This window comes from Podarcis gaigeae (assembly GCF_964106915.1).
Source record: "Podarcis gaigeae genome assembly, chromosome: 8".
Classification (NCBI taxonomy): domain Eukaryota; kingdom Metazoa; phylum Chordata; class Lepidosauria; order Squamata; family Lacertidae; genus Podarcis; species Podarcis gaigeae.
This window is the reverse complement of record NC_139684.1, coordinates 57,048,475-57,075,429: the sequence shown is the minus strand read 5'-3', so window position 1 is coordinate 57,075,429 and position 26,955 is coordinate 57,048,475. Positions and strand designations below refer to the sequence as shown.

Here is a 26,955-nt window from a genome sequence, read left to right as displayed (position 1 = left end):
TGTAAAAATGTTTAAAAGCTAGCAAAATAATTCGCTTGAAACAGAATTCTGTTTTCACATGCTTCTCTCTCTCTCTCTCTCTCTCTCTCTCTCTCTCTCTCACACACACACACACAGACAGAGCTTGGCTCCAGACAAAAGTCGCCAGGACCTTCCAACACAATACAGATTTAGTTCTACATTATGAAATTTTATTGCTGACATGCAGGAATAGTTGGATGTAATACAAAAATAGGTCTCTATACAAATTATCTTTGCAATTTTTTTACAATAGGATCTTTTGTCTCTGGTGTCTCACCCGGCTTGTAATCCACAAAAACACAACCCAGACAGCTCACCCCAATTTCCACACACCCTCACTCCCCATTTCCTTTTAGTTTGCTTTTCATCACCATGTCCAGAGTTGGGCGGAGCACACAGCTTGACAGCCTATCGAGTATTGCTATGTTTTTTTTGAGGATGGAGAAAGTCCCAATGCAAAACACACAGCCAGCTCTGCTGGAGAAGATGGTCAGTACTGGTGAAGGGGAGATGAGAGAGAGAAAGGAAGCAGAGGGAGCAGTGTCTGCCCTGCCTGAATTCCGAGAGGGGAAGGAAGAGCCAGCCCTGCCCAGGGGGCTTCTATTGCTACTGACACAGGAAATATTCCAGGCAGAGGAGAAGTCCACAGAAACCTCCTGCTTGGGAAGTGGACTAGAAAGTTGTCGTGAAAGCTGGCCCACACCTCGCCTGTCATCCTACACTTCTTCCCCCACCTTCCAATACTGTTAAGAAAACATGTCAGCTGGGATTGCAACCCCATAGAAAGCTGTAGGTAGTACTGAGGGGAACTGCAAAGGGTCTGTCTTCAGCAGAATAGTTCATTTTGGAGGTGTGCAGGCCCCGCTCAAGCAGGACACCTCACGTGTGTCCAGATACCAAGAGGGGCAACTCACTTTTGGAGTGGGGGAAATATCTTTGCGCCCCCCCCCCCAATTGAGGGATTCCTTCGTCTTGTGGGATATGATGGTGCTGCAAGAAACAGACCCAAAAGCCACCAGGGAGGCTGGGCCCCAGGACACAAGATCCAGGGGCCTACAACAACTGGCTCACCTGGAGAGGTCTGGCCCACAGAAGGGGCTGTGAAATGGGAGCCCAAATTTACTGCCCCCACCTGGGCCAAGCAAGGGGTGCCATTAAGCTTGTTAGCGTTCACCAATCCAGTTTTGGCTTGATCCACAGAGCTAATGCCTTATAGAAAGGTTTATGCTGTGTTTCTTGGCGAGACTGCATGGGGGGCTGGTGACCTTTGAGGGGTTGGTTACCGTCCATCCCTAGCGAGAGAGCAAAATAAACTGTTCCTGGGTTTCCCTAACTCCATCCCTGTTTCCCAACTTAGCAACGATGAGAAAGCCAGAGAACAACCAAAGCAGAGTCTGCCCCACAGAGGGGAGGAGAGTGTAGATCAGGCACAGAGGTTCTGCAAGGAAGTTTCAACATGGTTGGTTTTCTTCTTTTCTCTTTTTAAACAGATTTGCAGAATTCTTTTGCAGTTTTCGTCAGTAGAAAAGAATTCCTTGTGCTGAAGTCAGATTTCAGGATCTACAACCTTCGCTAGTCCTCCTCTTTGAACTATGCAAAAACATTCACACTAAGGGAGGCAGTTGTCCTTGGCTGGTTCATTCATCTCAGGGCCATCCAACAGCCAGACTGCAGAGGTCTTGAGCCAACTTCCTTCAGGTCAGTGTCGCTTCCTGGATACTGCAATGCTGCTTCTGCTGGCATCCAATGGTTCAACAGGGTGGGTGGGGAGGGGACACCTCACATTTTGAGACAATTTTTGAAAGGGTGATGAAGGCTGACCGGAAATGGGAAGGGAGTGGAAATGGGGCAGCACAGCCTTGGGAGGGTTGCTTGAGAACAGCTTATCTGGCAAGAGAGGCATCCAGTTCCAACATACGAGGCTCAGAAATGTTCCAGCCCAGTCCCAGCAAGACCTGCCGTTTGCACAGCATCAGGGGAACACTCCTGCCCACCCCCGCAAAAAATAATAATAAATGTCATGGTGGGGGAATTGTCTGTGACAAGATGGCAATGGCAAGACAAAGCAAAGAGCACATAAAGGAGTGGAGACCAGCAGGCATTTCTGAACCTGAGACAGCCTGGGGGGCGGGGCGGGTAGGGGACAAAAACAACAACAACGAAGCAAGCAAACCCTTTTCACATTTTTCACAGATTTATCCCTTCAGCCGTACCAGTGTGGGTGAGGAGGAGGCAGGGAGAAATGTCAACAGAATTAATGCAACGTTACTGCACCTTTCAAAAGCTACCATTTAAAAAAGAAAGAAAGACAGAACAAAACAAAAACCCTCCCAGGATATCCCCAAATAATTAAAGTGATTGGAAAAGGGAGGTTTGGGCCCTCAGAAAAGCTACATTTTTAAAAACAGCCCCTGGTTTGGAACTCTTTCCCCAAGTCAGAATCTGCAGAGCGAGGCTTTCTCACGTGGAGAGAAGCTCGTAGTGGAGGCAACCCATTTGCTAAGCCTGTGGTCACGAAGAGGGCCCGAAACCAACGTTTACACAAAATATATTCAAACCAGGTGTTAAATTAAAAATAGAACAAAGGGGATGGGGGAGAGGGTTTAAGAAATAGTTACTTTCATGAAACCCACCAGGGGGGAGGGAAGAAAGGAGGGGGAAATGATTAAGCTTATTCAAACCAGACAGAGCGAAGCACGGCCCACGTGGTCTCCGCAGCAGTCCAACGTCTGCGTCAGAAAAGAAGCCTGCGGGGGCAAACTTTGCCAAAAAACGCTCCTCGTTTCAGTCCAGAGAACAGTGTGGTTAAAAAGAGGCAGAGAGGTAGATTTCAGAGTCATGATTAAAAGCAGATTAGCTGTCTAGGTGTGGAGTTAAAATCCGCCAGCCATTTCCCCAGACAGTTGGGGTCTTTCCCCTGCTGCCCCCTCCGGGGTCGGGGGGCAAAGCCCAGCAGGCAATGCCCGTTGAGCACTCAGCTCACAGGGGAAGACTGCTACATTGTGAGGGATCCTGGGACCTGGCTGTCGCTGTCGCACGCCCCGTCGGGGGCAAGAGACCCACGGTGGGGTGGGAGGAGCTACTTCCGAAGGTAGCGCTGTGCAAGGATGGCCGCGTCCAAGGGGTTCATTGGCTGGGCGTCGTGGCCCAGGCGCCGCACCGGAGGGATGTTCCCAAACTGCCGCTTTTGGAGGAAGCTCTTGGCCTCGTGGAGCGTGTTCTTCTCCTCGGCCAGCAGCAGCTGCTGCCTCATGTAGTTCTCAAACTCGTACTGCGAACACTCCTCTGTCACCTTCGCCTGCGAGGAGGAGGAGCCCTGTTAGAGACCACCAGGAAGGTGGGGGCCAGACCTGCTTGCAACAGCATCCCCCCTTCCCCCCCAGCATTTGTACACAAGTTCACTGCTCCACTGCACACACCACAAAGCCTGCCAGGCTCGTTTTCTGCATTGACAAGTCGCTCCCCACCCCCCCTCCATGTTCATGCACCTGGGAATCCCAGATTCATTCAGAGCAGTGGGCATTTGACTTGAGAGCAAGCTCTGAGAGGCGACAGGGGTCTCTGCTGCAAGGAGCCGCCAGATTCGCAGCACTCAAACACAACCTGGGGGCTCTTAATATTTGGCAGGAATGTCCTCAAACATTCCAACTGCCAAAGGGAAAGCAGGAGGGGCCTGGAGGAAAGACAGGTGGAGCCAGCTAAGAAGGGAAGGGGCCGTCTGCAGGTGAAGAGAGAGAAAAAGAGGAAGCCAAGAGACCAGCTGAATTTCATGGACAGGCTGAGGTGGTTGACTTCAGATCCCCAGTAGCATTTAAGAATACTTAAGAATCTGCATTAAAATTGCAATTCGGTTAAAAAATGTGTTGCTATCTCAGAGAGCTTTCTCAGCAAGACATTCGTTTGCCCCAGCCATCACTTCTCGTCAGCTGGGAACCAACTGATGGAAAAAGCCCCCAAGGCCAGCAGAGACAGATGCTGCTGGGTATCTGCTCTGCCCTGTTCGTTTCATTTCTGACTAGCAAGTGGTCCCGCTCAGCAGGCAGGTCTTACCTCGTGTCCGCTTTCTGGATTCGCCACCTGGTCGTCTATGTCAGGCACCACTTGCAAGGGCCCGCTCAGCAGGGACATGGACTGCCTGCAGGAGAGACAGGCTGGTGGGTCAGGAGGCAGCACATTTGTGCCAACCTCAGAGGGGGCCTAAGCCCCCAGTTGGAAGACGGCAACCCTCACACACTGCACCCAGGAGCCTTGCCCACCCACCCACCTCACCATTTCTCAGCATGTACAAGCCAGCAGCACCTGACTGTGAAGCAGCAGCACAGGACCGGGGTGGGGTGGGGGCAACATGGCACACAGGTTATTATGGATGCTTCTTTATCAGTGGACCGAAGGGTTCATCACATGCTGCAGGCAGTTGTTCCATCCCCAGGATGCTTTTGACTGTCCTTTGACAGCTCTACAATATCTTTTTAAGACCTGGTGGTCAGAACTGTAAGAGGTCTTCCACAGTGCCCACTGTCAAGAAAGGCAAGCCTTTTCCTGGGCAGGGCACTGAAGGACACAAATGGGGTGCTTCCATTTACTTGAGAAGTAAAGGTGGCTGCTCATGCTTCTTTCAGTACTTGGGTCTCTGTAAAGGTAAAGGGACCCCTGACCATTAGGTCCAGTCGTGACCGACTCTGGGGTTGCGGCACTCATCTCACTTTATTGGCTGAGGGAGCTGGCCTACAGCTTCCAGGTCATGTGGCCAGGATAACTAAACTGCTTCTGGCGAACCAGAGTAGTGCACGGAAATGCTGTTTACCTTCCCACCAGAGTGGTACCTATTTATCCACTTGCACTTTGACATGCTTTCGAACTGCCAGGTTGACAGGAGCAGGGACCAAAAAATGGGAACTCACCCCATTGCGGGGATTCGAACCGCCGACCTTCTGATCGGCAAGCCCTAGGCTCCGTGGTTTAACCCACAGTGCCACCCGCGTCCCTGGGTCTCTGTAGCAGGGTATAAAACGTAGCTCAAGAAGATGCTATTCTAGCAAAGGGAGCAAGGTGAGGAGGAGGGAGAAATTATGCCGCATCCACCATTAAGAAACAAGAGACATGGCCCAGGGTGTTCCTTCCCAAGAAGTTGAGACAACACTTCCTGTGTCTTTTGGCCAATGTTCAAAGCATTTACAAAAGACTCCTCCACCCAGCCTTCCCAACAAAGCTCACTCCTTCACCGTAGGCCAGCTGGAGGGGTGAGCAGAGGGGCTGGTGTTGCCCCCAGATCTGGTTGGTGCCTGCGAGAACAGATGCTGGGTGAGATGGGCCTTTGCCCTGATCCATCTGCAGGGCTCTTTGAAGGATTTTATCCCCTTCCACCACACACTCACCAGGAAGCAATGATGGAACTGAGGGAGTCGAGCACTTCGGAGGCGTTCAGGCGCTGCTGAGGGTCCAAGACGAGCAGCTTTCGGATCAAGCACACAGTGTTTTCCGACACCCGCCCATCTCTGCCAGGAAAGAGCGAGAGTGAGGGGCAGCTGAGCTACCCAAACCAGAGACACCAAGGCCCAGAACCCCGTGGCCAGGCATGCCCCCGACCCCCACTTACTCAGGGATGGTGTATTCAGCAGCCTTGATCTTGCGGAAGAGCTCCTGGGGGATGCTGTCGTAGAAGGGGAACTGCCCGTACAGCATGGTGAAGAGGACCACGCCCAGGGCCCACATGTCACTGGGCTTCCCACGATACGGCCGGCCTGCAAACAGAGAGAGACGGCCCTGGAGAGTTAGCAGGGCCCATCCAGGAGGAGGAGGACGAAGACAAAGGAGAGGCGCTAAGCAACCAGCCTGTGGGCTGGTCTCATGTTCCCGTCTTGGGCCCAACATTGGAGAGGCTCAGTGCCGCGTCACATGCCTGTGATGCCATGCTTGCAAAGCAGGGAGGAGGCCCTTTTGGGAGAAAGGTCTGGGGGCTGCCACGGGATGCTGCTGCCTACCACTGAGGACGTCAGGGCTGATGTAGGCGGGGCTCCCACGCTGGTCCTTCAGGAGGTCATCTTCACTCACCAAGTGCTTCCCCAGGCAGAAGTTTGTGATGGTAATTCGGTGGGTCCTGGAGGGGAGAAAAAGTTAGTGGCTGGGTAACGGGGTGGGAGTGAGGGGTGCTGGAGTAGTATGAATGCCTGGGGTGTCAACAAAGACACTGAAGGCCGCTCTGAGGAATAATGCCAAGCAGCTAACAACAGTGGATGGACCAGATGGGGCTTTTGGGAATTTGGTATGACATACACATCAGAATTATTCAGAGCCACCCTTCAGCTGTAAAGCTCTCTGGGTGACCTAAGACCAGTGAGTAACTCTCTCAGTCTAGTCTACCTCATGCGGTAGTTGGCAAGGGCATGTGGGTGTATGGATGCAAGACCATGTACATTGGCCTGAGCAACTTGGAGAAGCACTGTATAAATATGTCGCTGCCTATCTATCTAAATTTGTGAACTCAGGTTCAGCTTAAACTTTGATGTTCAGAGTGTCCTCAAAACCCTGATTCAGCCTTCACCAAGTTGATGCCCTCCAGACGTTTTGGACTAAAACACCCTTCAGTTCTCCACAAGGTTGCATTAACCCCCTGGGAGTGGGGGGTCTGGCACTCCCCTGAAAGGTTTTGATCATCTGTGCCAGATTTATTGACCTTCACTCAAGAAATACGAGTGGACTTTTGAGAAGTTGGGAGTGGGAGGGAGGGACGACGGAGCAACAGGCCTGAATGCACAAGAACCAGCAGGCCTGGATGTTCTTTGGCTAAATTAACTGAGACTTGTTTAAAAGAAAGAAAGAAGTCAGCATTCCAAACAGCCAGCTCCTGATGACTCTCCTGTGAGTGAGGGGTGGAGGATGGCCTCAGCTCATAAACATCCGCCATGTCCTCCTGGCAGACGACGATGTTTTCTTGGCAATGAAGCCATCAGGAGATCAGCATCCAAGGTGCTTCAGCTGTGAAATGTATGAATGGCTGTTTTCAGGCAGCCAAAAACTGATCTCATCCCACAGGGGATCAGGAAGGAGCAATAAATGGCACCACTTGCCTCACTGTGATCCTGGATGAGCGAGGGCCACCCAAAGGGCATTTCTGCACTACCAGGCCGTTGCTCAACAGATATTTGCCTACTTCACATCTCTCGCTCCACAAGGCCATTTGATGCGCTTTTAATGCAGTGGTGGCAACAGAAACAAGAACATGCCTGCAAGAACATGGCCTTATGGCCACCTTGAATGCAAAACACTGCTGGATCCCTGGGATAAGGCCTACTCAGGAAGGGTTCATTCTTGGTAAAAGAGCCAAAGTCAATGAAAGGCACTTTGAGCCATGAATATCACTTCAGACAATCAACTGCAGGGCTGGAACTCAGAGAACCTTCAGGTGCGAGCCAGATCCTTTTTCAGGGTTGTTCATCTCCAACTCCCTAGAACACCTTTCCCCATCCTGGTACGCTCTAAAACTTTAGTACTTTAATTCCAATCAGACCCACTCAATGGCCAACATTAAAGGGTTATGAGAGATGCAGTCCCAAACACCTGGAAGGCACTAGGGTTGGGAACGGCTGCTCTAGGAAACTGTGTTGCGTTTCATTATTAGGAGTGTAAGAGCGGCCCTAGTGGGTGATATCAGAAGGTTCATCTAACCCAGTATCCTTTTTCCAAATGCAGCAGCTTAAGTATCTCCAAGAAGCTCACAAGCCAGACATGAAGCCACATGTATGCCTTGTATGTTTCAGAACAGATATAACTTGTGCTTGTGGGTGGCAGGGGCTTGAACAGGCAAAGTCTTGCCAGAAACGTGAGTCACATTATGCGGAGCATGTGAGTGTGTGCAAGCAATGGATACAAAACCTACTGATGTGAGATAACATCTTGTTTAAAGGGGTGCATGGAGCTGTCAGCGGCATTCCTCACTGTGACGCTAAGTTGTCTGGGAGCAAAGGAAGGGAGAGGGCAGTGGCAGCTATTGGAAGTTACACTCTGATGATAAAACTAGTTGGCCTCATCTCACTTGAGGCTCTTATGAGGTCAACCCTGAACTGGTGCACAAATGACAAGGCTGCAACACATGTTCCTGCATCAGATGTCTAGGGGGACGAGACTGACATGGCCTCTCTCCTCCAGTTTCATTCTCCTGTGACCTCGCTAAACTCCTAAGGAAGGCCAAAGTGCTTTCTCCAGGGAAAAACAAGCAAACAAGACCCCGCCTTCTAAGGTTGCTGTTTGATTTGTGTGTGGATGCACAGACTGAAAAGTGGGAGCTTTCTTGGCAGGTGTTTCCCAGCACACACAGGAGCTTAACTTTCTTTGGTGTGCCACCTCAATCCACAGAAATCCCACCAGCTGCAAATAATGTTCCAGAGTGAAAGTTGCAAAAGGGGCTCACCTTTTGTTCAGCACCATGTTCCCCAACTTCAAGTCTCTGTGCACAATGTTCTTCTAGAAAGACAAGAGGGAATTTATACTATTACAGTGGTACCTCGGGTTACTAACACTTCGGGTTACAGACTCTGCTAACCTGGAAGTAGTACCTCGGGTTAAGAACTTTACCTCAGGATGAGAACAGAAATCGTGCGGCAGCGGTGCGGTGGTGGCAGTGGGAGGCCCCATTAGCTAAAGTGGTACCTCAGGTTAAGAACGGTTTCAGGTTAAGAATGGATCTCTCGAACGAATTAAGTTCATAAGCAGAGGTACCACTGTAGAACAAAGTAGATTATTTGGTAAGATAAGAAACTTAAATGCTTAATTCAATCCCCCCAGCCCTAAAGTTGTGCTTGCAGAAAATGGAGTGGATCAAGATCCCTTGTTCATTTCACCTGGCCATTTATGACCTGAAGAATTTTGCACCAACTAAGTTGGATATAAGAAGATGCTTTGCACAGAACTCTTTCTAGCTCAGCATCGGCAGACGCCGTGCCCCCCACCAAAGCACCAAGCCTCCCTCACAGTCACGTGGCTGCCAAAACCCCACAAGGGCCTCACATCTTCCTCACAGCTCCCTGAGACAAGCAGAGACACCCTACCTTGTGCAAGGCTTCCACTACCCGCACAACGTCGTAGAAAATCACGACGGTCTCCCGTTCGCTGAGGCGCTTCTCCTTGATGACATAGTGCTGCAGGTTGATGAGGTCAGCTGTCTTGTCGCTGAAGTCATGGGCGCAGAGGCAGTCCAGCACCAGACAGATGCGCTTCTTCATCTTACGCACCATCCGGTTGGATTCCAGGTCTTCCACATGCTCACAGGCTCGGTCCTGCAGAGCCCCAACAAGGATGGAGGCAGGTGTTATTTTAATCTGGGAGAGATGGTGCCAAACTGGCCTTTCTAACCATCAGTGGCTGACCCCCCATACTTGCTGCCTGTGTGGCTCCCAAAAGCCAAGACCCCTATCTAGGCCACCACTCCTTGGCATGAGAGGTCACAGCCAACCCCAAACTCTACACCTGCATGATCACAGACATGCAATAAAGAGCCCAGTTATGGTTTTGGGGTTGGAGGAAACTAAGGTATACTCAGAGTTGACCCCCTGAAATTAATGGGCCTAAGTTAGTCATGTCCATTAACTTCAATGGGTATATTCCAAGTAATAATAATACTGGATGCAACCCTTCTGTTTCAAAAGTCTCCTTTCCAAAAAGGTCTCTTTCCACCAGCACAACAGCAGCACGTGTGGCAGGTCTGGCCCATTCACCTTCTCCAGTCATGTGCTGAATTTACATGGATGGATGTGTGTGTTTGGTGGGGGGGGGGCTGAGAAAAGGCCTTATTGCTGGAAGTGTGCTGGAATTCTTCCCACTAATGTGCCACAGACTCAAAAGGCTGAACTGCTAAATGTTCCACTGAAGAGCTTCCTAAACACTTCAGTTTGGGTCACCCGCAGTCTGTATTATGAACTGTGATTTCTTACCTTCACCATAAAGTCCAAGGGTGGGTCACAACAATGTAAAAATATTAAAACCGGGTAAAACAAGTTACAGTCAGAAGAACTTGAAGACTGTAGCAAAGCCTGAACAGAGTGATATTTCATTGTTGCAATATGATTGCAAAACATGGAGTCACTGTGGCACCGGCAGCCTCAGCAAGCAGCTTTAAAATATATTTGATCTGATCTGATTTGATACTTTATTCCACTTTTCAGATAACAGATGCTGAGCTCAAAGCAGCTCATAATAATCATAATAGCATTTGAGGGGTGGATCATGTTGCAAACACTATAATATCAATAGAGTGACATATAAGTGAAGCAAATATGGGGGCAATCATGGTCACAAGAGTAGCTGGATAGGTGTGCAGTGTCTTTTGAGGAACAGGGGCCCACATCTCTCCAAAGTGCAAAAGCTGATAGAACATGCAACCGGCTGGGCTGGGCAGGGATACAGAGCTCCAGTGTGCCCAGGATGGCTGTGCTTACCTGGAAAAGGCCGTGGTGGTGGACCACCCCGTCCTGATTGTGCAGGAGGGAGAGAAGCGAGTACTCTGTGTGGAGTAGCATCTTGCCCTGTCGCTCCTCCTGGGTTTCTGTGCCTTTGTCATTCCTATCCTCCAAGGTAAGGATCTTTGGGGAAAGCAGGCAAAGAAAAGAAAACACACACACACAAACACATATTGCATTCCTTTCTCGAAAGTCAACAAGCTCCAACATCAAACTCTGTGCTTGGAATATTTACAGCTGGACCAAGGAAACCCTGGGGACTTGGGCAGAGCTGCAGCACTTTGTGCTGTGGTGTCAGCGGTTTAAAGGCCGGCAATCACAGAAGGAACAAGGCCACAGACTGCAGCAGCTGCCGGTGCTTCCGCAACCTGGCCAGCTCTTCTCCAGAAAAAAGAATTCCACCTGCTGTTTACCTTGAGCTGGTAAAAGTCATCTGTCCCATCCTTCCTTGCCAAACACTGGACGATGCTCGGCACTGGGGAGTTGCCCAAGCGAGGCCCTGAGAAGGCAAAAGCAGAACAATGGACTTTGCTTCTTCTGACTCATCACCTACATTGCTCACTGCTGGCAGTTCAGCTGCTGACCCTGATTATCAGGAAGTTCCCTTTCCCTGCCCGGGATGGATTGCATGTCTTTCTGTAAGTCACACAGAGCTTCAGAGCATGGAGGTCCAAATGCTTTGCAGCCCCAAGTGAGGGTTGATGAAGAGAAACAGAAAACAGCGGCCACATAAATGATGTTTGTGTGACTGCTGTTTAGGAAGTATGAGATACAGTTTTTTTAATTAAAAAAAAGTCCAGGATTATCTTTACTGTCTCCCTTTGTGTTAGTGAAGTGAGCGGAACAGATATGGTTGAAAAATTAGGAAACCGCTCTTTTGGCTCCAATATTTACATCTCAACAGTTGTATTTCTAAAAATAGTAAGACTTTGAAGTACTGTCATACTAATCCAAAGTAGTTCAAATAATCTGGTGTCAAAGATTTACGGTAAGAAGTAAAAAAATGTACAGTATATTATTAAAATTTGCATGGTAGTTGTAATAGCTTTTAAGAAGCTTAGGGAGAAATGAATGGCTCAGATATATCATATCAGATATGGCACTTTATATTTGCAAAAGATCCCCCTCAAACCATCTTGTTGGAAAAGGAGAGAATCATTAAACTATGTAAGTGGTATCTGACCTAGACAAGCAGTTTAGAATATTTTAAAAGCCCGAGATCATGGCTGGTGCTGTACTCAAAATTTGGCTAATTTCTACCACAGATGGTGAGCTTGCTTGTAAATTAAATCCTTTCCCAAAACAAGCTAACTATACATTGTGCCTAACATGAGGTTACACAATGCCACTAGATCCTCTCTTGAGGTCAGTAGGTTATGTGAATGACACAGTAAAGAAAGAAAATTAGGGGCTAGTGTGAAAACTATTGTCAGCTGCAAAAATGGTGATTTCAGCAAAGTGGAGAGTCAATTGTTTTTGTCACATCAACAAAAATGTGATTGCTCGAGATCTGGACTATTGTAGAAATTGCCAAGATTACTGAGAACATTCAGTTAAAAGATGGCAGTCTGGGGGACAGACGGACAAAGTTTTCATCACCACTGAACATTATTTCTAAACTTTATGAGGAATAGATATGGATTAGATATTAACTGCTATAATCCATTCAAACTAATTTAAGTGATTACGGTTAATGACTGCATTTATAATACTGGACCATACTACAGCTTATTATATTATCGCTGTAGTGGGCTTAAGTGTATTTGGTGCTATTGATTGGTATTTTAGTATGTACCAACCTGGAATTAATCTGAATAAGGAAATATAAAGACAGAATGGTATCAGGTAACTTAGAACTAAATTACTATTCTTCTTGATTGCACATCTAAATAGAGAGAAAGGATACCTACATTTTAATAGCATTTTAGGTCTTTTAAAGGAGATACAAGAAAGGGCACCTCCTCCAGAATTGGATCATGGCAGAAACGTCACACATGCCAGAAGAGCCTGGCTGTTTTTTACTTTTGGCGCAAGCCCTCCTGCTGCTCAGTGGTTGCCAGCATAGTCTAAACCACCACAGGACCTTTGGAGGCTGCACTTGGGCTATATCACAAGGAAACAAGGTGGCTGGGATTGGGCACTGGACACAGCAAACCACCAAAAGGAGAAAGGTAGTGCTCTAAGTCAGGGCCAGATCTGTGGAGCAGTGCTTGAATGACGACAGCCAAGTCTCTGCTGCTTACCAGGAGGGAGAGTTGGAGGGGCAAGGAGGTCGCCAGGAGCAGAGATAATACAGCATCCCTGCCTGTGTGTTGCACAGCACTGACATCCCCACCACCTTGCCCCTCCTACTTTCCCAGTAAGCAGCAGTGACTTAGCTGTAAGGTGAGCAACACTGTGTGCTACTGAGAAGCACCAATGTGGTACCAGGGACAGAGCTCTCCTTCAAAACCTTACCTAGTCCCCCTTTTCCCAAATTTAGAAAAAAACAACCCAAGCTCCTAAGCCACCTGGCTGTGAAAATAAGCTTGAATATGGAGGGATCTCAGATTCCAGAGGGGTGGGCAGAATGTTGCCAGAGAATTAATTGTGCCCAATGCAAGCTCTATGCACATTTGATTAACTTGCATTCTGCACGCCAGCTGCACAGTAAGCACAGGGTAGGTTGCAGCCTGCCTTTGCCAGGTGCAATGCAGCAGATCACAGGCTCTGTTCCTGCTTACCGAGAATGAAAGGTCCTGCCCGCTTGGTGTTGCTGCTGGAAATTCCTGGGCAGAAAGCCTTGGTGGACGTTTCCCCGCCCCCTCTGTCAGACACTCGCTGGTTCATTCTGAGTTCTGGGGAAAGAGAGCAGACACTTATTGTGAGGCCCTGAAGGAGCCCCCGTGACTTTCATGTCTTTCCCTCTGTAATGCCCCTACATATCCTAGGCTACAGAGGGGGTGGGGGGGAGAGGGAGAGAAGTATTGCATGATCTCCAAACTCAGGACCCACAGAACATAGCTGACTTCCCATAGTAAGCATAAGGTTGGCATGTCTCTCTAATTTTGTGTTATGTACCTCCCTGCCAACAGCTATTTTCTGAATGGCACCTACAGTACTCACTCAAAATTCAAAATGGTCCTAAAATGGTGACCCCTGCTCTAGGAGCGAAGGTGATTCCTCGAGCAGTGTTAGAAACTCAGATATATAAGCTAGGCGCCAAATGGCTCCTTAAACCAAGGTTAGAGTCACCAAAACGGAATGTCTAGTTGCCATTTTGGGGTAAAATGTCTCTAAAGTCTTAACTGTCAAACAATGGACTGACTGTGATTGATTCTCATTTAAACAACTGGCTAGTTCAGATGACAACCTTGAGCTAGGTTAAGAACTTTGAGAACTTAAAGAAGAAAAGCCACTTGATCCAGAGACAGTCCATGTATATACTGGCTTATTCCAACCTTTTTCTTAATAGCGACTGCTCCTGATTAAGCTGCACAGAAAAAGCATTTTGGTTCCAGAAATTCATTCTAATTGTGCCTATAAAAAAATAAGTGATAGAATTCTACAGGACGGGGTATTAGTGTGTGAAAACAGTCCAGATACAATGATCCCCAGATGATGGAGATGCCAAGTACCATCCTGGCATCTTCACTTGGTTGCAAGTGCTCCATAGCCAGGTGCAAAGTACGACTGGTGCCTGGCTAATTCTGAACTGTCCTCAAGTCCATAAATGCAACTCTCTCCCGCTTTATTCCATCCCTGCCAGGGAAAGCCCCTGGGAAAAGATGGCTGTGCTACTCTCTTAATCCCTTGTGCCTTTGCCATGCACTCACAGCCACCAGATACTGCCCACCCTGGGCAAAGGTCGCAGATGAAACATACAGGAAAAACAAAGGCTAAGAGAAATTAACTGTGCCCCTGCCCAATGCCCAGGATCAGACACCAGATTGGCCTCAAGTGATCCACAGATAAAGCAAGCTCAGCTGCAGCAGCTGTCACAGCCTTGTTATGTAGGACTGTTGCTTTGTCAATCACAGCCAAAATCCAAGCACATTTACACTTTTCATACAAAAACAGAAAAGCACCAATAATGTGAGCAACGCCTCTAAGGTTGAGTCAAATAGGATGAGATGAACCAGCAGTGGCCACAAACTGAAGCAGTGGCAGTGAAGCTGCCCACGTTGCAGCTTCTGGAGCCAAGAGCCCAAGGCAATGTTGGCTGAATTGAAAGCACATTCACCTTCCTCAAGAGGCATCACCCTAGACACATCCAGGAAAATAGGGCTGAGGGTGGTCTTTGAAAACACAAGAGGGATTTCAAAATGGGGACTGTGAGCCTGCTCAGCCCCTGGCGCACAGGACCACCCACCCAAGGCTGAAGCAACTGAGCATAATGTGACACGATGGGGAAATATGAGAGAGGTTCCCACGCTGCTGAAGTTGACAGGCATGCAGAGGAGATGAGTCACTTCTCCCTGGAGACTCCTGGCGGGCACCATTTGTCATCAAACTTGAAATGTCAGCTGTTGTTGCAGCCTTGCCAGGACAGAGAGCCGCCCAGGTGGCAAGGGGCCAAGGGGATCTCCCAGCAGTGGCTGATGTTCTGTCAAAAGAGGAACAAAGGGAGCCCATGGGGGAATCTGGCCCGGATCTCCCTCGGGCTTCTCACCCTGTGAAGGTTCACTGATAAAACAAATACACAGAAGCTATGGTGAAACTGTGGGCTCAGCCAACCCTCCAAGAGCTGCTGTCACTTGCCTTCAGCTGATACTTGGTGGCAGAGATTATGGGAGAAGAAGATCTGTTTGTTCATGTGGAGAATAGGCAGAAGGGCACTGCCTTATTACGGTCAAAGGGGAGAATGTGTGATACCAAAAGAGCCATCCAAAATCTCACAACACATTCCCATTCGCCTCTCTGAGTTTACTTGGTACACAAGAACAGGTCTCCCTGGCCAGCTTTGCCTGCCCATCTCTTCCAGTCTGAGAATCATAAACTCAACAGCAAAGACTACATAGAGCACCAGCAATGAAGGAGGGCTGAGAGCACAAATGTATGTCAGATCACTCAAACGCAGCACAGAATTCAGCAACCTGGAAAATCTCCACTATTTTTTTTAATATAAAGGTATTTGTTGCACTCACAATAATCCATGAGGAAATCTATGCCCAGTAAAGACATTCAAATTGGGGTGGGGGGGTAGAGCTAAACAGTCACTGATACTGGCCTGGGGTTTGAGCTGCAACCATCGGCAGAGACAGAGGAAAATATGTAACTGGCAGAATTTATCCAGGTTGCAGGACACAGCTTTTCTAGGTGCCAAGATGCCGGTATTGTGATGCCAAAAGCACAAGCACGTGGCTGGGAAAGGCAGCAATGCTGCAGCCTGATTCAAAGCCAGCTGTTCTCTGCACTGTGGCCCCCAGCTTTGGATCTGGCTGCCTCCGAAGAGCAAAAGTAAACATCTGCTTCATTCCACTATGCATGGCCTGCAAGGAGCAGCCAGCCAAGCGCAGCGCCTTCTGTTACTGAACCATAGCCCGCCCTCTGGCCGCCTCCTCTTGGCTTCCAGAATCTGCAACACAACTGGCCTGCAAGTTCTGCGCAAGGAAACCCTGTTTCAGAGATGCTGAAGATGCCACAAAACCCAGCTATTCAGGATGACGAGAAAGCCACACAAGGAGAACTGTGTTTTTAGCCCTCAAAGCTCTCAGGGTGTCTGTGGTTGCTGTTAGGGAGAAGAGAGGCAGCATGGCAGATAAAGCGCTGCAGGGAGAGAGTAGGGAGCTTAACTCCCATCCTCCTTAATCATTGGCTGAGGCTGATGTGGGCAGGAGTACAACAACAACTGGAGGTCCACAGGTTCCCCAACCCTAAACAATTCCTGGAGAGAGAGAGAATGTGCCTAGGAATGAGGAGACAAGCCTGCAGTCCCACCCAATAAATATTGATGCATCCTTAGAAGGAAATCTTTCCTAATAAAGAGAGGAGCATGGCAAGAGTGGTTCTTGATGACAATGCCATCTGCTGCAGGGGAAGTAAGCAAACAGATATGGGATACAGAAGACGACCTGGTGCAGATGTAAATCTAAACCAAAGTTTTGCATTACGAGCAGGCATTGCAGCCAGCCCCTCCCCTCGGTACAGAGAAGCGACAGGGAGTTTGGCTTGCGTTTTAGGTTCAGCATAGCTTGCTGTGCTGCCTGAACCCCAACAAACTGTGGTTAGCCTTAACAACCATCAATGGGGAAAAGGCAGCTTAAAGCCACAGTTTATGAAGCTGGCTTGTTTCAACTAACTATGGAGTTCAGAAGATTAAAATGGAAGTGGAAATTTCCAATATCCTTCTGGCAGCTGTAATGGAGAGGCAGTGCATGCTGGTGAGCCCCCTGACATGCTAGGGATTGTGAATGGGACCGTCAACATACGGAAGATGCACAAAGAGGTCGGCTTAAAAATAAGTAAGTAAGTAGGTATTTTTAAAAAGCTCTCTTGGATAGGCAGTGTGCCAATGTGAATCTGCCTTGGACCAGGGAACTCTATCTAACAGCTTTCACCACCCAGATGACCAAAGGTGTGCAAGTTATTTAAAAGACTTAAGCAGCCTTCACCAAGCCCACTCTGAAACTATAAAAGAGGTTGGGGCTAATGAAAAGTTGTAGCCCAAAACATTTGGAGGGCACTAGGTGGGTGAAGATTGGTCTTAGGTGACATCATCTGGCTTTTTGGTGCCAGCAGTATGTTTTTAGGCCTATTTCAGTATTTTGGCTTTCTAGGCACCAGAATCAAACACCTATCATCAGGCGTCTGGATTTTTTTCAGCCCTGAACAAAGGCTGATGCAGCTGGAAAACAGGAGAACCAGGGACTTTGGAAAACTAGAGATTAGAGCCCTACTCAGGCATTGTTTAAGCATGCAGGTTACCGCATGACAAATACAGTAGCTGCGCCCCCAGCTTATTTTCATCACCTTCCACAAATTGAAGGGAAGTTGTCTGTAGACGGAAGCCTCTTGTCTCTGTACATTTTGGAACAATAGTGGAAAGCATTGAAAATGGGGGTGGGGAGAGCTAGCACCCTCCACACAAGCTTCTCATGTGATAACTTACATGCTTAAACAGCAACCGGAACAGGGCTCAAGATACACCATACCAACCAATTCATATAACCAGCCCAGTAGGAACCAGAAGCAGAGGGGAGGGGTAAGAGGAAAGGCAGGGCCCAACACAAACGAGGCTGGCCCTACCCAAGTGTCGCCGGTGCTATACAGCTTAGGAAGTTATGTTTCTTCTCTGATGCTCCAGAAATGGTGGGAACAGACTGGCAGGACCAGAAAGTTTGCTTTGGATTAAAAGTTCTATCGAAGATGGCCTTGCGGAGTGATAGAATTGTAGAGTTGGGAGAAACTCTAAGGGTCATCTAAGCCCAGCCCCCTGCAATGAAGGGATCACAGCTAAAGAATCCCTGACAGATGGCCACACAACCTCTGCTTAAAAAACTCCACCAACTTCTGTGGGAGTCTGTTCCACAGCTCTTACCATCAGAAAGTTCTTCCTGATGTTAATCAGAATCTCCTTTCTTGTAATTTGAATCTATTGATGCGGGTCATAACCTCTGGGGCAGCAGGAAACAAGTTTGCACCATCTTCCATGTGGCAGCCCTTCAGAGATCTGAAGATGGATATCTCCATGTATGATAGGAAATCTCTGGTGAGACCTTCTCTTTACAAGCTGGGCAGGTGGAGCAGCTTGTAGATTCTGGAGTATTCATGTTCACAAGATAGGACCTGGAAGATTTCAGGGCTGTGATGAAACTCTCTCGTTGTCACCAGTCAGGACAGACTGGTGAAGGCCTGGTTTGCTTACCACTGTGCACAGACATCTTACAAAGGACGAGTACCAAGAGGTGGAAATGACAGGGAAGAAGATTTCAGCTAAACATCAGGAGGAACGCCCTAGTGGTAATATTACCTTGGGCAGAGATGGGCACCTCTGTTGGAGTTGTTTAAGCAGAGACTGCCAGTTGTCTGCCAGGGATGCTGTATCTGCTGTAAAGGGGATTGGGCTAAGTGACCCCCTAGTCCCCTTCTAATCCTCTGCAAGAGAACCCTGAGCAGCATGCAAGAGAATATCCTCTCCACTACACACACCAACACACACACATACAGGTATATCTTGTTGAGTTCTCTACATCTCATCAGTCTAACCTGCACCTACAGTTGGGAGATACTCTGGTACCTAAAAGTATCACAACATTCCAATGCCTCTGCACTGCAGTGATACTTTCCTAGCCCTGATAATCACTGCATGCTGCCACAAAGCACCCGAAACACAGAACAGGATTATCTATAACTGTGTATATGTTTCTTACAAAGTCCTGCTCACTTTTTGGTAGCTCTCACCGTCAACAGAACTCCAGCTTGATGCCCCATTATGCCACTGAAAATACACCCCCAAAGTGTTCTTTGGTGACTAATAAAAAATGGGATTAGCAAACAGGTCTCACTTTCAGCCTTTTGTCACACTGACACTTCCAACCATAACTCAGCTGCAGTACCGTGCAGTTTTTGCATGTTGCGCTGCTATATAACTGATGACCCCAAAGGTGATAAAGATATTTAAACAAGAGGTTTGATCCCTGATGACACAAATATTAAACACCTTACTGGTGAACCCATGCAAGGAAAGTGCCAACCTCTGGTTGCCCCTGTCTGACCAATCCAATACAGTGGTACCTCAGGTTACAGCCGCTTCAGGTTACAGACTCCGCTAACCCAGAAATAGCACCTCGGGTTAAGAACTTTGCTTCAGGATGAGAACAGAAATTGTGCTCCAGCGGTGCAGCGGCAGCAGGAGGCCCCATTAGCTAAAGTGGTGCTTCAGGTTAAGAACAGTTTCAGGTTAAGAACGGACCTCTGGAACGAATTATGTACTTAACCCAAGGTATCACTGTATGTACTTTGATCAGATCCCATTCAGTGAAAGGCTAAAGGCTGTGATAAGAAGATTCGTCAGAGGGCAAAGACTTTTCCACCAGTCAAAATCTCAAAAGAGCTCACCTTGGTAAAAAGCAAAAAAGTTGTATGTATGCTGACATACTCATTACACAGACACACAAAAAAACTCAGTGCAAAGTTCTTCTACCCAGTAGTAATGCTGGGTAGGAAATTTCCCACCATTACTTTTTTCAAAGGAAAACATTTAGAAATGCACTGCTTCATAAGATTGGTAATATAATGAACAGACACAACTTAGATTGGGCAACTGGGACAGATACAATACCACTCAAACCTAAAATCAATGTTTTTATTGTATGATATTTAGGTGACTATACTTAGGAAGCACATATATTTATGCAGAGCTCTTCAGACATTCTAAAATAAGTATGTTAACAGTCTTTGGATCCTTCATTTTCCCTTCATGCTGCAATCCTAAACACACTTTATAAAAAGTAAATTCCGCTGTATTCAATGGGACTCACTTCTGCGGAAGCAGACATAGGACTGTGCTGTTAAAATCCAATGATTTGTGGGAAGCATATGGTACTGAGCTGTCAGGTCTTAATGTATTTCTGCGTATGTCAATAAAAATATTTTCCAAGTAAAGTTTTGATTTTTCCCCCCAACTATGACACTTAAGCCACACTAACAGCACTTTATTGGTCTCCCCCAACCCAAAATTTCAGCTCACCGACTTGAGCTACAGGGGCTGGGGAGGAAACTTACAGCTCAAAACAAAACAAAACAAAACAAAAAAACATGACAGGTTAATAAACAAGACAAACAAACAAAACTGTAAGACTGTAATTCTAACCCCACTTACCTGGGAGTAAGCCCCAGCAGACATTGTTAGAATTGCACTATTAGGCAAACAAACATGCTAAATAAGATTTCCATAGATTTAGAGCAGCTGGGGGGGGGGGGAGAAGTAAATTTAAATGTTTCCAGGAAATTTGCAGAATGTCTCCCCAAAATAATATTTACACATGCCCCAGTTGTTGCTCAAAGGCAAAAAACTCTGTTTTCCTTGGGACATCAGCAACCCAGTGGGCCGTTCGCTGCTCAAACTTATTTTAGCGCCGTTCACTGGCCGAAGGTATGCCAGCTATGTGGGTTTGGCAAGTTTAGCTCAGAGCAAGCCACAAGGCTTGCCCACATTTGGTCATACGGATAAGGAGATTGGGGCGAGTGGAGGAAGGCCATGGCACTCCAGAATAGTAAGCCAGCCTGGTCATGATACCTAACAGCTGCACTCTTCCAAAACCTTCATCCCCAGAGCCAGAAGCCAGTTTTAAATCGGCACTTCAACCAATGGAGTTTGAAAGGGAGGGAAGGCCTTCTTCTCAGAAGTCCCTTGCTGTTTTATTTATAACTTGCCTTTGATTGATTTAGTCTCAAGACGACTTACAAAAGATTCGAACAGCAAGCACAAACCCCCAAACAGCCCTCGGCCTCTTGGTTGAAAGATGGGGCCAAGACACTTTTCCTTTCTGCTCTGTAGCCTCATGTGGAACTTTAGAGGAGAAACTCACTGAAAAACCAATCCTCAGGGGAAAACATGGTCTCTGTGGGCCAGATGACAGGCAGAAAGCAATATGGAAGACACAGGCATATGGAGCAAACAGACCTTTTCAAGCACAAGTGAGGGGACACAACTGCTTGTCCATGACAAAGGACCCCAGGCCCGGAGAAAAGGGGTCTGAAGTTATGTGAAGTTAAATTGTTCTGGGCCCAACTAGTGAACCTAGATTTCCTTAGCTTTGCCACTTGGGGATTCCCGAAGAACAGATACATCAAGGGTTCCCAAACTGTGGTCTGTGGACCACCAGCAATCTCTGAGCCCTGTCAGGTGGTCTGAGGTGTGGCTGTGGATTTGTGGCTGAAGACAGGACAGCGGCAATCCATCACATTCAACATTCATACTTGTTTTTAATCGTATTTTTATTGCTTCTCTTATTTCTTACATTGTATTTCACCATCTTACCATTTGATTTCAAATTGCAATACGATAAAACCCAAATATGAGAAGGAAAAGAAGCAATGCAAAAAAACAAAAAACCCAGTGTCTAGCACAGCATATTACAATTACTGCAATAGGCAGAAACATCACATGGTCCGCCAAGACCTGCATCACTTTTCAAGTGGTCTGTGGGGTGGAGGTTGGGATCCTCAGGAGGCATTGATTAATCTGGCTGCTGCCTCTCCTGGAGCAAATTAATAGCAGCCCAAACAGAACCACTGACCTGTGCACACCCATCCTGGGTCAGACACCTGTTTCAAGAAGGACAGGTTTCTGTGCTATCAGTCACCAAAGTTTCTCATTGAGGAGCTATAATTATTGTTATTATTAAGAAAATGTATTTGTCCCTTTTTCTTGCTACAAGAAACTCAAAGTGATTTACAAAAACAAAACAAAAAAACACACGCATACAATTAAAACAAAGGAGAAAATATATTAACACACATAGCATTAAGAGGCCATAGATCATTAACAGAGGAATGTTTTTGGGTGGCACCTAAAGATATGTAACCATGGTGCCAGGTGAGCCTCCCTGGGGAGAACATTCCACAAACGGAGCCAACACAGAAAAGGCCTGTTCTTGTGTTGTCACCCTCTGGACCCCCTGTGGAGCCAATGCACTGAAATAGAAGTGCATGAGCATCTTGCTCGGTATCTGCACCTGCAATCTGCAGACAAAATGCTTGTCATGTCCGTAGAGGAGATCCATAGCTCAAGGCCACAGTCCATGCTTTGCATGTAACTCCCAGGTCCAATCTTTAGTTAGCACCTTCGATTAGGAAGGGAAGAAACCACACAACTGCATGCTAGATGGAACAGCCAACATGGTGCCCTCCAGATATTGTGGGACTATAACCCCCATTATACTGGAATTACTGGCTGTGCTAGCTGGGGCTGATACGAGCTTGAGCCCAACACCATCTGGAGGTCTCCACATTCCTTGTCATCAGAATAGACAGTAGTATCAGAACACCCAGCATAAAGCAGCTTCATCTATCCAAACAGATCAGAAGACCAACAACCATTGGTAAAAACACTGCATTTATTTGGAAAATGCTACCCATGACAAATGTGAACCAGCCTTGCTATATGGATTTAGAGATCAAACCCAAATATATGTGCATGTGTGCAAACACACACTTTGACTCTGTTACTTTGGGCTCTGATCGATTGTCTTTTACAGAGGCTTGCCTGGTGCCATCACTACATATCTTCCTGTGCCAGGCAAAAGAAGTTCCTTTTTATCCAGGCCTTTGGCTTTAATTATCTGTGGCTTTTTTGCATGGATGGAGTGTGTTAATGTAGAGATTTTTCTTTGCTGGTTTTAACTTGTGTTTTTGTTTAAAATGTTCTAAGTCGTTATGAGTTGCTGCGGCAAAAAAAAGCAACTAATAAATTTAATAAACAACAATGCTTCTACAGTACTCCTTTTTACTTCTGGGGTGTAGCGCTGTAATCAGGGCTAGAATCATGTTTAAAAGGAAGATCAGAACGCTCAGAAGACCCTACAAAAGCACATCAGGTTAAGTGCTATGCAGCCTGCCCCTGAACTAACACATAACCAGAAGCAAACCACAGGATGTATTTACACGGCCTGCCTTTCATTTTCTCACTCTCATTCATGCACATGAAGACACAGGAAGCCAAGTTTTTCATCTCTGACAGCTAAGATTTTAACTCTATACCTGACTAACTCCTCCGTAAAGACCTCAAGCACAAGGTATCAGATGTATTCATTATGCCCATAGATCAGCTCCTCTCACTGCCCGCCCCCCAGCTTCCCATCAGAGCATATCCAAGTGTCATAGAAGCTACCAGAAATCAAAGAGAGGTTTTTTTTTTTACAAAAAAAGTTGTCAAGATTTACAAGCTACACAGATTCTGTGTAAGGTGACTGGAATGCCAATGATTTCTATGGATCACCATGATGGGTATCATTACCTGACTTTCCTATGAGGCTATGGCTGGGTCTGCAAGCCAGCAGACACAACCGAGCTACTACCTGCAGAGAGGACTGTAAAATGAAGCCTAGTCTCTCAACCTTTCTCTCCACCTGAAGTGGTGGACTGCACCTTACTATAAAACCACACCTTAAGTTGCAGCATTATCAATGTGACAAGAAAAAGGAAGAACCAAGCAAAGAAGCAGCCCAGAGAAGCTTCAAGTTGAAAAGGGAAGAGTGTGGTCCACACATGAAAGGAGAGCAAGCTCTGAACTCTGGGCCTGTTTGATAAGACGAGCTTGCCCAAAATCACACAATGGAATCAGAGGCAAACTATGCCTACAGAGGAGAAAGGCTTACTCTATTTGTACTCAATCTGTATATTTGCAATTAAAAACAAATGTTACAAGGCAAGAGAGAGAAGGGCTTAGATCAGAAGACCTAAGAAGACTCATAGTTCTCCGCATGCTGAAGACCTGTGAAACAGCTACACAGTGACCCTCTCAGGCTGGAAATCTTTTTCAATTCCTAGGTCAAAGATATCTCAAGTTCTTGGACATGAGGATCAATTGCCATATATATTTTTTCCCAAATCTTATTTGAGTAGCTGTTAGTGGAATTTCTATAGCTTTCTCTCATTAAGGGAACTTGCTTCCATAGACTTCTGGGGAAAGACAGAGCAGAGGCGAGGGTTACACCTCTGCTCCAGCTACTGGTGACACCAGAGTCAGAGGACTGGGAAAACTTTGTCCCACCTCAACATTTTAGCCAGTACAAAAAAAATTCCTTCCAGTAGCACCTTAAAGACCAACTAAGTCAGTTCTTGGTATGAGCTTTCGTGTGCATGCACACTTCTTCAGATTTTAGCCAGTGGCAGACCTGTGAACTTCCCCCACAGCTGTCAAGTGGAGCCACAGCAGAAAGCAAGGAGCTGTTAAGGTGCAAAAGTGCTGCACGATCTTTTTCTGCTTCATGGAACACAAGTGCCATTATTCTCATTTGAGAGGAGCAAGTATAGTGGCTAAGAGCCAGAAATGTGGAAGCTCCCTCTCCCCCCCCCCATATCTCTTCTCCTACAATGGCCACTGCCAATCTTTTTTCCCTTCAGACTCAGCTCCCACATTAGCCACATTGAGATAGTAGCTGTAGCTAATCATGTTTAGATAATGATGGTGAAGTGCTTCAAAAACTCTACAGCGCAGTAGCCATGCTCACTAATAAGCAGAGATAATGGTTTGCCATGGCAGAGCTGGGCATAGCCAGGTTCCCACCACATCCAATGATAGTGGTCCCTGAACACTGACCACATTGAGTGGGGCTGATGGGAGCTGTAATTCAATAGCATCCCGAGGGTACCACAAAGACTATCCTGATCTGTGGGACCACACTTTCTCAGAGGGCAAAAAGCAAATTCTCATGATATAACTTTTATGCATAAAACGAGTTGCCTGTTACTTGCAAGGTGAAGGCTGAGCCCTCATATTTCTCTTAGCTCTGCAAAGGAGCCCACCTGTCATTCCCGAACAAGGATTGTTTTCATCCCTCCTTCAATCCCCTGAAAAAGTGCTCTTCTGACTGCATGTGGGCTCCCAGCCTCTCCTGGGCCAAAAGTCCTTCCTCTCACCTTCCTTCCTGCCCTGCACTCAGCACCACCACAGGAAAGCCCTCATGGATTGCAGCCTTTCCTTGATCTATCATCCCCATTCAGAGAAATGAGCAAAGCCAAGCACAGATCTCTTGAGCAGGAAGGGATGGCAGTGTGGGGAATTATGGCATGCTGCAGCAGCCCTGGAAGGGGATAGGTAGAGGAGCTGAAGCAGCACACATGCCGGAAACAAAGCAACTGACCGGTAGGGGGGGGTACCGGTGGGTGGAGGCGTGGTCACGGAAGGGAAAGGAAGGAGTCTCAGCTGGAGGCAGGCAGGGAAAGAGAAAAGAGGGATTGAACGTCAGCCCCCCCCATGTTTTTCTGATTGCAACAGCATTAAATGGACATGAGACCAGAGCGGCCAACAGGGTGTGTATGAAGAGAAATGCAAGAGAACAAGATGAAAGAATCAAAGTAGAGGGCAACATCAGTGAGCGGGGGGGGCTATTTCTGAAAGGAAGGAGTAGGCCAGACTGCAGACGAGGGCAAACCTGAGGGTGAGAAGCAGCCATGGCCAAAGCAACTCTGTCCTCGCCCTGCAAGGAACAGAGGGGGAGTCTTCAACCGTTTCTTTTTGGGGGCGGGGGGGACTCTATGCCGGTGATGAGCGACTGATTTCCGCAACGGAGGTGTTCAGGGGGTTATCTCCACAAACCCGTATCCCAGTGAGAGGCCGGAGATGGGAAAGGAGGGGCGTGGTGGCTTACCGACCAAAAAGCTTGCAAAGAGGCACGTTGGTCCCCCCTCCCCGACCCTCTCTCCGCCGCCCCAAACACCGTATGCCAGGTCTACTAACCCCCTCGGCTCCGCGCCGCCTGCAGTCCTACGTGCCCTAAGCAGCCTTCCTGGGAAGGCCACCCCGTGGAGCTCAGCGAGGCTTACTCCCAAGAAAGCCTGTGCACCAACTGCAACGGGAGTCCAAGGAGTACGTAGAGGGCTGGGCTGCGGCGGCTGGCCCTTGAACGAGAGGCGAAGCTGCCGCCGCCGCGGGAGGGAGGACGTTGATTTGCCAGCCAGACCCTCTGCCAGGAGACTCCATTCCATTCCCTGCTGGGCTGCCGCGGCTGACCCATTCATAAGAGCCAAAGCTGCTGCTTTACGGGAGGAGGAGAGGCTGCGGGAAGGGCTCCTGCTCAGGACACCAGCTGGTCAGCCGGCCAGCCATGCCCTCTGCCAGGAGACTCCATTCCAGCCCTACCTACCCTTCTCCACCCCCGCCCCGGGAAAGAGAAGGTTTCGCGCGCACCGCGGCGGGGGTAGGTGGGCGGGCAGGGGGCGGCCTGCCCCTTCTTACCCATCGCCGCCGCCTCCGGGCCCGGCCCCGCCGGCCACCGTCCGCTTCTCGCCTGTCCCAGCCAACTCGGGCTCTTCGACTCCGCCACCTGACAACGGACGTGACGCGACGCTGCCGTCATCGCCAACGCCGGCCACGCCCCCGCAGGCAGCCGCCGCCGCCATCTTCTTCCCCGGAGCCTCGGCCTGTGTCAAAGATGGCCCCGACAGAAGCAAGGCCGGGCGGAAGAGAGGAAGGGGGGAGAGGAAGGCAGGGAGTGCCAGTGCAGGATTGGTGAACTCGAGAGTCCCGCACCCCTCCCTTCGGTGCGAAATCAGCCCTGCCCCTCACCTACTCGAGGGCGAATGAAAGACCTGCGCAGAGTATGATTGGCAGGCTCCGAATGACGTCACTTTAAATACCATAGGTTGACTGTATTAATCTTTCTGTATTACTTCTTTCTCGGAGCAAGTGTTTAAATATAATTAATTATTCCGTTTATTAAAAAAAGCAAAACACATGAGAAACCTGGCCTGGCCGTTTCCACAAGATCTGCTCCTGGAACTGGCCTAGGGGGAAAGGGGCTTTATTATTTATTTATTTTTATAACTCTTCCCTTCC

At 48.0% G+C, this 26,955-nt stretch overlaps 1 protein-coding gene across 3 annotated transcripts; it reads right to left on the bottom strand.

The window, feature by feature from the left end:
• Positions 1 to 169: 169 nt before the first annotated feature.
• Positions 170 to 26,482, bottom strand: STK40 (serine/threonine kinase 40). 3 transcript variants are annotated; one of them, XM_083751473.1, is made up of 11 exons: positions 26,356 to 26,482; positions 13,196 to 13,309; positions 10,886 to 10,971; positions 10,452 to 10,595; positions 9,066 to 9,293; positions 8,429 to 8,481; positions 6,003 to 6,118; positions 5,618 to 5,762; positions 5,397 to 5,516; positions 4,072 to 4,156; positions 170 to 3,319 (listed from the first exon to the last, which is right to left on the bottom strand). In XM_083751473.1, the coding sequence occupies exons 1-11, from the start codon at positions 26,474 to 26,476 to the stop codon at positions 3,101 to 3,103; spliced, it is 1,431 nt and encodes a 476-aa protein (XP_083607599.1). In that variant the 5' UTR covers positions 26,477 to 26,482; the 3' UTR covers positions 170 to 3,100. The 3 variants fall into 3 exon arrangements, with proteins under 3 accessions (XP_083607599.1, XP_083607600.1, XP_083607601.1); XM_083751474.1 differs by lacking the exon at positions 26,356 to 26,482 and adding an exon at positions 20,275 to 20,546; XM_083751475.1 differs by lacking the exon at positions 26,356 to 26,482 and adding an exon at positions 17,992 to 18,234 and having other exon boundaries at positions 13,196 to 17,886.
• Positions 26,483 to 26,955: the final 473 nt, after the last annotated feature.

Coding starts and splice junctions, on each gene's coding strand:
- STK40 (XM_083751473.1), bottom strand. CDS start 26,476: ATGACGGCAGCGTCGCGTCACGTCCGTTGTCAGGTGGCGGAGTCGAAG. Junction 10,972..13,195: donor GGCAGGACCTTTCATTCTCG/GTAAGCAGGAAC, acceptor TTGCCTTCTCAG/GGCCTCGCTTGGGCAACTCC. Junction 9,294..10,451: donor ACCACCACGGCCTTTTCCAG/GTAAGCACAGCC, acceptor GGGGCTCTGCAG/GACCGAGCCTGTGAGCATGT.